Genomic DNA, 10,385 nt, shown 5'->3' on the forward strand with positions numbered 1-10,385 from the left:
CAGTGGCACACCTGCAGTCCCAGCTACTCCGGAGGCTGAGGAGGGAGGATTGCTTGAGCCTAGGAGTTTGAGGCCAGCCTGGGCAATATAGCAAGACCCTGTTAGATATTATCTATTTAGATGATAATAATAATGACCTGTAATCCCAGTACTTTGGGAGGCCTAGGCAGATGGATCATCTGAGGTCAGGAATTCAAGACCAGCCCGGGCAACATCGTGAAACTCTGTCTCTACTAAAAATACAAAAATTAGCTGGGCGCAGTGATGCATGCCTGTAATCCCAGCTTCTCAGGAGGCTGGGGCAGGAGAATTGCTTGAGGCGGAGGTTGCAGTGAGCCGAGATTGCGCCATTGCACTCCAGCCTGGGCGACAGAGCAAGACTCCATCTCAAAGTAATAATAATAATAATGATACATACTATTTTAGTCGAGAGTCATTTTTTCCTTTATCCATCTGTTGTTCACCAACTGTGTATCTCTTGCCTGGCCCAGAATTGAGAGATAATGAGGGGCCGAGACAAACTCCCTGTCCTGCCTGAAGGGATGTTCAGTATTGAACAATTGTTGCTTTATGGCTTTATGACAAAGCCCCAGTGCTCATGATAATCTTTGTACAGTGGTGGGGCTGTAGGGAGCCCTAACATAGCCTGGGGAAGGCTGCCTAGAAAGTGGAGACCTGAAGGCTGAGGCCATGTTAAGGATTTAGGTAGAATTTATGCACTATGGTATTTTTTCTTTCGTTAATTTTTTATAATTTACACATACACATGGTAAAATGTGTAACAAGGCACAGTGTTACATAGCAAACATAAGCCTCACTCCACCTTCTCTCTCCACCTACCTGTCCACCTTCTAGATGCAGCCGTTGTTACCAGGCCTTGCGTTTTCCTGCAGCCAGAGTCCATTTGTATCCCGCATCTATATTTTTTTCCCAGCATTGGTTTCCGAATGGGATCTTGCTACTTCGGAGGTTCTCCACCTGGGATGATTTGGCACCCCCCACCTTCCCACCCCAGGAGACACTTAGCAATGTCTGGAGATACTTGATGGTTACAGATGAACAGGGGGGGCCAGGCATGGTGACTCGTGCCTATAATCCTAGCACTTTGGGAGGCCAAGGCAGGTGGATTGCTTGAACTCAGGAGTTCAAGACTAGGCTGGGCAACATGGCAAGACCTCATCTCTACAAAAAATTTTTAAAATTAGCTGGGTGTGGTGGTGTGCACTTGTGGTGACTAAGGAGGCTGAGGTGGGAGGATCAATTGAGCCTAGGAGGTTGAGGCTGTAGTAAACTATGATCATGCCACTGCACTCCAGCCTGGGCAACACAGTGAGACCCTGTCTCAAAAACAAACAAACAATTATTGCCAATTAGTGGGTAGAGGCCAAGAATGCTGTCAAACATTCTATAATTCACAGGACAATCCCCACTTATCTGGTGGAAAATGGCAACAGTGCTGAGGTTGGGAAGCCCTGTCCTGCATAAGCACAGGGTCTGCACCTTGTGTGTGTGTATATGTGTGTGTGTGTGTTCTCATGTATTTTCTGGATCATTCACATTTCTAGATCCACCTCATTATTCTTTGTGGCTACATAAAAATCCATTACCTGGATGCTCCACCATTTTCATTTAGGTATTTGCACTCTTTCTGCTATTACAACATTTATGCTACAACGGTTATTCTTTTCCATGCACATGCCTTTGATGTGTGAGGTCAAGGGAGAAACCGATGGAGGTGGGATGGATGAACCCAATGGTTCATTAGCATTTTAAACAACCTATTAAAGATACCTTCAGTCTCTCTGGGGCACATTATGTCTGGAGAGTGGGTCTGGGCCCTGGCTGCTAACCAGGGCTGAGATCCTCAAAAGTCTGGTGGAGAAACATCCTCTGCATTCCTCGTGTACAGACAAGGGTGTTCTGACCACCTGTCTCTCCACAGGATGAGGGTGTCCCCCACCTGAAGACGACAAGCCGGGTCCTGAGTGATGCCCCTGAGCTGAGTGTCCAAGGCCGGCCCGAGGAACCCCCATGGCCCCACCTTTCCCCATGGAGAAAGGACTCACTTTGCCTCAGGACTGCCGGGACTTTCTGCACAGCCTGAAGATGAGAAGCAAATACGCTCTTTTCTTGGTTTTTGTGGTGATAGTTTTTGTCTTCATCGAAAAGGAAAATAAAATCATATCAAGGTGAGGGTTGCAAGCCCAAGTCTTCATCTTCCTTTCAAGGTGGGGTGGGTGGGGACAGGGAGGTAACTGCAGGGCTCTCTGTGGACCTGCAAATGCATTCCTTCAACAAGCCATCCCCAGGCCCCTCCTGTGTCCCAGGCAGTGGCTTCTGCACACGTCCTCATGACTGCACAGGGGCGAGACTTGGGCTCTGGACTCAAACAGCCTGGGTTGGAGTCCCCCGTGTTGGCCCTCTACAACTGTGAAAGGTTAGGCAAGATACTTCACATTTCTGAGTCTTCAGTTCCTCTTCTGTAAAATGTGGCTAATGATGGGACCAGCATTGTTGTAAAGAGTGAATGAGAAAATGTAAAAGCATTTAGCCCAGTGCCTGGCACATAGTTGGTGTCCAGTATTTGCTGGCTGCGACTATTACTATTAATTTACTTCCTGGCCTTGCATTAGCAGCACATCCCCTATAGAAGTCTTGATGTCATTGAACCCGTGGAAAGGCAAGGTCCTAGTATGGATACTCTGACGGGCAGGGCTGCCATGTGCAGCTGCCAGGCTGTGTACTGCTCAACTCCAGGAGCATGTCCCTCAAATAGGCTACCCTGGGAACGCCCCTTTACCTCTTTGAATTGGCAGCATACAGCTATGTGCAGTGGGCCTGTTAGATGTAGAAAGATTTCTTAGCCTGTTCTCCTCCCAGGCACAAGCCCTGCAAGAAAGCATTAGCTAAGATGGGTGGGTCAGGGATTGAGCAATACAGTGGACACTGTCAATGCCCCACTTGGGTCACTGAGCAAGGACCATTCTAACTTGTGCCTATTGGGTTCTACTGCAAGCCCCTACAGCTCTGCACCTGAGAGCTTTCTCGCCACCAGCACACTGGCAAGCCGGAAGTACTAGGGAGTAAATGTCCCCCCAGATTCCCATCAGACTGAGCCTCTGATGCCCACACCTGCTTCTAGCAGCATATCTGTCATGGACCTCTTTCCTCCCCTGCCTCACTTCCCTATCCAGTTCTTCCTGTGATCATGTCTCAAATAAACTAAGCACAAATCCTTGCCTGAAAGTCTGCTTTTGGGGAAACCCAACTGAGACAGATCTTGTTCATCTGCTTGGGGGACTGCTTCGGGTTGCCCAGGAGACGGGGTCCCCAGTCAGCCACTGACCCTGATGTTCTTTGTCCTCACAGGGTCTCAGACAAGCTGAAGCAGATCCCCCAAGCTCTGGCAGATGCCAACAGCACCGACCCCGCCCTGGCCTTAGCTGAGAACGCATCTCTCTTGTCCCTGAGCGAGCTTGATTCAGCCTTCTCCCAGCTGCAGAGCCGTCTCCGCAACCTCAGCTTGCAGCTGGGTGTGGAGCCAGCCGTGGAGGCCGCAGGGGAGGAAGCGGAGGAGGAGGGAAAGGAGGAGCCACCCAGACCGGCCGTGGCTGGGCCCCGGCGCCACGTGCTGCTCATGGCCACCACGCGCACCGGCTCCTCGTTCGTGGGCGAATTCTTCAACCAGCAGGGCAACATCTTCTACCTCTTCGAGCCACTGTGGCACATCGAGCGCACAGTGTCCTTCGAGCCGGGGGGCGCCAACGCCGCGGGCTCGGCCCTGGTGTACCGCGACGTGCTCAAGCAGCTCTTCCTGTGCGACCTGTACGTGCTGGAGCACTTCATCACGCCGCTGCCGGAGGACCACCTGACCGAGTTCATGTTCCGCCGGGGCTCCAGCCGCTCCCTGTGCGAGGACCCCGTCTGCACGCCCTTCGTCAAGAAGGTCTTCGAGAAGTACCACTGCAAGAACCGCCGCTGCGGCCCCCTCAACGTGACGCTGGCCGCCGAGGCCTGCCGCCGCAAGGAGCACATGGCCCTCAAGGCGGTGCGCATCCGGCAGCTGGAGTTCCTGCAGCCGCTGGCCGAGGACCCCCGCCTGGACCTGCGCGTCATCCAGCTGGTGCGCGACCCCCGGGCCGTGCTGGCCTCGCGCATGGTGGCCTTCGCCGGCAAGTATAAGACCTGGAAGAAGTGGCTGGACGACGAGGGCCAGGACGGCCTGAGGGAAGAGGAGGTGCAGCGGCTGCGGGGCAACTGCGAGAGCATCCGTCTGTCCGCAGAGCTGGGGCTGCGGCAGCCCGCCTGGCTGCGGGGCCGCTACATGCTGGTGCGCTATGAGGACGTGGCGCGCGGGCCGCTGCAGAAGGCGCGCGAAATGTACCGCTTTGCCGGCATCCCCCTGACTCCGCAGGTGGAGGACTGGATCCAGAAGAACACGCAGGCGGCCCACGACGGCAGCGGCATCTACTCCACGCAGAAGAACTCCTCGGAGCAGTTCGAAAAGTGGCGCTTCAGCATGCCCTTCAAGCTGGCCCAGGTGGTGCAGGCCGCCTGCGGCCCTGCCATGCGTCTCTTCGGCTACAAACTGGCGCGGGACGCCGCCGCCCTTACCAACCGCTCAGTCAGCCTGCTGGAGGAGCGGGGCACCTTCTGGGTCACGTAGGGGCGCCGGGGCCCCGTGTGCCCCTCCTCGTGAAAGGCCTGCCCCGCCTTTCTGCCGCAGCCCTCGCAGAGGGCGGGTGCGCAGCGCCGTGAGCGGGCAGCGCCTCCTGTAGCAGTAGGGCCCCCAGCCAGCGCTCCGCCAAAGCGGCGGCCCCAGGGTTAATCGCGGAGAACAGGACAGTGTCCGGTCCCCTTGAGGGCCATCACACCCAGACCCAAGGGTTTGCAGCCTCCTGAGCAGGCCCAGGCAGGCCCGGGCCTGTTGGCAAGCTTCGATCTCAGAGAAACATACATTTGTGCCTGGAGACCCTGCAGGCCAGAGTCCAAATATTTAACAACCAGAAGGGGCAAGGCTCTGACCAGTGACAGTCAGACCTCCTACTTTATTTGGTGTTAACCGTTTCTTGTCTGGATGGTGAAGTCTGGAATCTGGGTGGGTCCTTGGAGGAGGGGCCAGGACAGCCCTGGGTGTCAAAGGTGGCCTTTGAGGCTTATTTGAGGTGACAGTGGCTGTTTACCAACCAGTACAGAGCGATTCAGCATTTTCATGAATGGAATGGCTGGGTGAATCTGGGCCCCATATCGAGCTGAAAAACACACACATGCGTATAGACATGCATACATGTACGCCACACACAGACAAGCCTCATAAAGGCACAAGTGCACACACATCTATGCAGACAAGCTTCCTCGCTGCTTATGCCTACAGGGTTTTTCTGTATCACACACCTCAGAGGAGCCTGTGATTACATTTGTAGGATTATTTCGAGGGCAGGGCAGGGGAAGGAAATACGTTAAAGGGCCATGACATGACAGGGTTCCCTGGCCAGGTTTGGGACTGAACGGCGGATTCAGAACTGCAGCGTTCAAAGCCCCTGCCCGCCTTAGGTTCTCATGGCTACCTCCTCTGACCTATCCACATCCTTGCGGCTGGCAGGCAGGATGTTTTGAAATGGTGCAGCCAAAGGCCCTGACCAGCTTGGCTCGCTCCCGAACATGTCTATATTTGAAGGCTGCCTCAGGCCTGGCAGGGAGAGGCAGCTGTGGTCCCTGCAGGCAAAAGGCAGCTCATGGGGCCTTCCATTTCCAGCCAGGCCTCATCTGGGGCAGGGCCAAGAGGAAAGTACAGCAACAGGAAAGTACAACAACCCGTGGGGGAGAAGTCCCGCCAGGATGCACCCCTTCCCTGAGAAGCCCGCCTTCTCCCTCGTGGACAGGGTCGGCCAGCTGGTTGCCGTGGTTACAACCAGTGCCTGGAATTCCTCCTTAGGGCTCTGGGAAAAGTATTGCTCAATGCAGGATGTGCTGGGTGTTTTATTTGGGGTTTTTAAGTTATTTATGGCTTGGTGTCTTGTTTTGTGGCTGTGTTTTTGCTTTTGTTTCTGCAGGAGCGCCTCTCCCAAGCAGTGGGGGCCTGAGGGCTTGAAGGAGGCTGGGGAACACCAGCAGGGAGCACTCGGCTCCTGGCAGAGGGAGAGGACAGGAGGAGGAGCCTTCCTCAGGAGGAGCGAGGAGAGGTGGCCGCGTGGCAGGCCACAGTGCCCTATGGGCTTTTCTGTTTGAACCCCATGTGGGATGAATCTCAAAGCCACCAGCGTTCTGGCCTAGTGTCCAGAGCAGCAGAGATTTGCAGCCCTCGCCCCTCCCTGAGAAGAAGCTGGATTTGAAAATCCCTCACAGGCCCTAACATGTTTCCTGGGTGGGCAGAGGCCTCATGATCAAGCAGCAAGTATACCCAGAGTAGAAGCCCTTCCCCACTCCCACCTCAAACCCAGGAGCAGAGCTCAGTGTCCAGAGCTTGTAAGGGTTTGCTGAGGGCTGCCCAGCCCTGTTTCTGGTTTCCTGGACAATTTCTCTGTCAGATACGGCCCATTGTAAACCCAGAGGGCTGCATTTTGGGTTGAGTAATACGGACACTGGGGAAGTACAGAATGAGTCCAGCATTGCCGTGGGGGAGGGAAGAGTGTGTCCTGGCAGGAAGCCACCATTGGAGAAGGTGAGGCCAGTAACCGTCTCATGGGATTTGCAATCATCAGCCTATTTGAGCTGCTGGGTCTCTGTTACTGTGGACTCCAGTCATTCAAGGAGTTCTCCACTCTTGGGTATTTTTTTTCTTTTCTTTTGCTATTTTGCCTGAACACCCCAACACTCTTGGTTTTAGAGGCCAAGAGTAAGTTGTGCAGAGACATGGTTCTAATTTGGAGTTCAAAGGAACACCAGCTCTGAAAAGGTGACTATGGGGCCAGGATGTTTCTGGCAGGCTCAGAAGTGCTGGCTGCTCTTCCCCAGCCTCCCCACTGCTCCCTCCTCTGTTCCCCATGTGGAGGTGAGGGGTGCTGGGACTGGGGAGAGGGCAGCCACCTCCATCCAAGGCTCTTCCTAGGGGCCTTGCTATTGTGGACAGCAGACTTTATCCCTCCTTCTTACTCTGGGCCAAGACCTCCCACTCTGCTCTCTGAGGATGGTACCAAGAATGGGCCTTTGGGACTTCTCAGGACATTGACAATGTGCACACTGCAAGTTGACTTAATTTATTTATTTTGTGAAAAGAAGAGACAGAAAATACCTTATTATCTGCAGGGACTCAACGCTGTACCCGAATCAAGAAAGAAAATAACAATAGAAACCATTCACACACTCTGTTCATGCACGGACACCAGAAGACGATTCAGAACACCAGAGGAGAATAAGCCGGAGTGCCAGCACCACGATGGCCCTGGCACGTTGTTTAAGATCTGAGATCCCTTGGTTTCTCTCATGTTTATCTGAGATGCCACATCAGGGCCCTTGCTGCTATATTACCTCTGCCCGGGTGTTTGAGACCGGTCACAAGTGCGTGGGTGTTTCCTGGAAATGTATTCCCCTGGGACTCAGCGATGCTCTGGGAACCGTTGGGGTTTGGGGAAGGACAATGTGGTGTGACTATTGGCCTGACACGTTGTGGATGTGGTTGGAGTCATCCACGTGGACACGATTTTCAGCTTGGAGCTGGGATGGAGAAGATGGAAGCGCTGGGGGCCGGGCCTCCTTTTCCAGCAAGGCTGGCCCTGATTTCTCCTCTGTTCCAGCTTGTCTGCCAGAAGCCTTCCCCTGCAAACTGCCCACCTGCCCGGAGACAGAGGGAGCAGCTGAGGCCTCTCTCCACTGGCCGCCAGCCTCCCCAGCACAAGAGGACTATTCAGCTATGAGTGTTTACTCATGTTCTTTCTTATTGATGAGTTCTGCGGCCCAGCCTATAGAAATGGCTCAGAACATTCCAGGCCTTGGTGAGACAGAGCAGCATCCAGCACTCACAGGCTGTCCCCGCTCTACCTGTTCCCATCTTCCCCTTGGGGCCTGTTCATAAATTGAGGAACGGATAAGGGCCCTGGAGGGTCCTTGGGAGTAATTAGTGGAGGGCAGGATTCCCAGGTCCCCGTAGAGAGGGAAGGAGAAGCCCACGTGTGCACAGAAGCCCGTCTCTGTCACACACACACCGCAGGTGGTCACCGATTTATTTTCCAAAAGCTTAGAAATATAAAGCAAATTTAGGCTTTTGTCCCTCTGCGATACATGCACTTGAAAATAAACAGAAAAGAGATGTTTAATAACAAGTTTACTTCCTGTCTGCTAGCACCCTCAGCCTGGGAGGTACTGCCAGAGGCTGGCGTAGGGGAGCAGCTGCTGACCAAACCCCACAGAACGGAGGCACCGGCATCACACGACATCTTTCCCTCCCATCTCGGTCATCTATCTGTCTGGCAATGGAAGGAGCTCCAGCAGGAGGTCCTTCCCAGAAGGCTGATTCTTGGCCTGGGTGGTAGAGGAGATATCCTGACCCTAAAGTCTTCCAGCCCCAGGTCATCCTCTGCTATGCTGGGGTCTATTGACCGTATAGGCCAGGTGCGGTGGCTCAGGCTTGTAATCCCAACATTTGGGGAGGCCAAGGTGGGAGGATTGCTTGAGCCCAGGAGTTGGAGACCAGCCTGGGCAACATGGTGAGACCAATTGACTGTAGGGCTTGTCCCTTGCTAGAACAGGAGCAGAAGACTGAATAGCTGTGTCCTCAAGGCTGTCCCCTCCCACCCCCATTCCCAAAGTCAGAAAGCGAAGCCAGATCTCAAAGGCTGATACCTGAGGCAAGGAGAGCTAAGGGGAGAGAAAGCGGGGTGGGATAGGAGTAGACACCTTCACAAGCCAAGTGTGTCTTACAGATCTGTACAAGCTGATAGAAGGACCGCCTGCTGAAATCCAGGGCTCCTGAGTTGATGGGTTTGCTTGTGAAGCTTCTAGGACAAGGCGCAGCCAGATGGAAGGGAGAGGATCCAGGACTTCCTAAATGCAGCCGCATCACCTCTCAACTCGCTGCAGTTTCAGAGACAGTGGAAGCTGCTCTTTACCTCAAAAGCACAAAGCAGAATTGGCAACTTCACATGTCTCAAGAGCTTCAAGATCCTTTGGTCTCGTGTCCCTTGGCACCCCGCAACTGTATGGGGGACAAATTTGTTACATGTTTCCAAGGCTACAGACATGGTGCCATCCTCACGGGCCTAGCTCATGTGAGGTACTTTGTGGATCAGGTACTTTGCTGGATCAGGTACTTTGTGGATCAGGTACTTTGCTGGGGGGATACAATGACCCAGGTGGTCTGAGTCCTCTGCCATTGGTTTGAACAGGGCACCCCCTGAAGTCTCCATCTCGGCTGTATAGTCTAGTCCAAATTTGCCTGGCTCCCCCGCTCCCTCCCAGGTCCTGCACACTGTCTTTTTGCCAACACCTCAGCCCTGTGTGCTATTTCATGTCTGCATGGTACGAGACACCGCTTCACGGCATATACTGCCACGGTATGTACATATGCATCCACGTGTATGTGTAGCATGTAGCTCATTCTGCTCAGCCTCTGGTGCCGTTCCACATTGCTCCCAGCCCCACTGCTATCACTGTCGTCCCAGATGTCCTTGCCATGGCCACAGACAATCTGCCGTCTCCTGGAAACGCCGGGGCTGCCCTTCAGAGAGCTGGCAGCCACTGGCAGTCAGGGCCTGCTTTGCAGAATAGAATGTGAACCCATCTCCTGATGGCCTACTTGACTTATTTAATTAAAGATGAAAACATGCAATGAGCAAAACCTGCAGCGTGTCTCTGCCTTTTCCTTTGCATTTGTTCTCAGCAGCAATTGGGTCACAATTTTTTTTTTTTTAATTGATGGAAGGGAGGTGACTTCCAGCATGAAGCAGGACAGAGAATCCATTCCCTGCCCATTCCCAAAGGATCAAAGGCACCAGGGGAATATGGGCAGGATGAACGTTCCTTGCGTTACCAGGCTGGCAGAGCTGGTGGGGACTGCGCTGGGGGGAGAGAGAGAAAACCCAGGTATTTGGGGGCAGAGACAGGTGCATTGGGCCAGCGGTCAGGGGGCCTGGGGATGAGTCCCAGCTTTGCCACTGTCTGGCTGTGTGACCTTGGATGAGTCACTGCCTTTACTTGGACACCAGTTTCCTTTTAGAATGAAAGTATAATCAGTTGTTCACATTGTTCCCAAAAAGCCCCATCAGGGATTCAAAAGTCAGCTGAAAGGGCAGGCGGCACGCGCTCCACGAGAGCCACGGTGCGTTTTGATCTGCTTTACATGTTCAGATAGCATTTCAGATTTATTTGGCCTTCAACTAAATCTCCAAAAACACATGAGAAGATTGCCAAGGACCCTTTCAGCTAAGAAATTGAATGGAGTCCTTTTAAAT

General features: G+C 53.5%; 2 protein-coding genes and 1 pseudogene across 3 annotated transcripts in view; all 3 read left to right on the forward strand.

Annotated features, from left to right (window-relative positions):
• The window catches only part of CHST3 (carbohydrate (chondroitin 6) sulfotransferase 3), a 59,697-nt gene extending 54,927 nt beyond the window's left edge, over positions 1 to 4,770 (forward strand). The window contains exons 2-3 of the mRNA XM_011991089.1: positions 1,943 to 2,189; positions 3,370 to 4,770. Coding sequence (XP_011846479.1) covers positions 2,032 to 2,189; positions 3,370 to 4,666 — 1,455 coding nt within the window. The 5' untranslated portion in view covers positions 1,943 to 2,031 and the 3' untranslated portion in view covers positions 4,667 to 4,770. The remainder of the gene's footprint in view (positions 1 to 1,942; positions 2,190 to 3,369) is intronic.
• Positions 4,771 to 6,835: 2,065 nt separating this feature from the next.
• LOC105547473 lies at positions 6,836 to 8,252 on the forward strand. The gene has a single exon (XM_011991090.1). It carries the CDS (start codon positions 6,913 to 6,915, stop codon positions 7,402 to 7,404), a length of 492 nt encoding a protein of 163 aa, XP_011846480.1. The 5' UTR covers positions 6,836 to 6,912; the 3' UTR covers positions 7,405 to 8,252.
• On the forward strand, positions 7,197 to 8,252 carry LOC105547472 (annotated as a pseudogene). Its single transcript, XR_001007229.1, has one exon. The product of XR_001007229.1 is annotated as an uncharacterized LOC105547472 (transcript).
• Positions 8,253 to 10,385: the final 2,133 nt, after the last annotated feature.

This window comes from Mandrillus leucophaeus, unplaced genomic scaffold, assembly GCF_000951045.1.
Source record: "Mandrillus leucophaeus isolate KB7577 unplaced genomic scaffold, Mleu.le_1.0 Scaffold39, whole genome shotgun sequence".
In the NCBI taxonomy this organism is placed as follows: Eukaryota; Metazoa; Chordata; class Mammalia; order Primates; family Cercopithecidae; genus Mandrillus; species Mandrillus leucophaeus.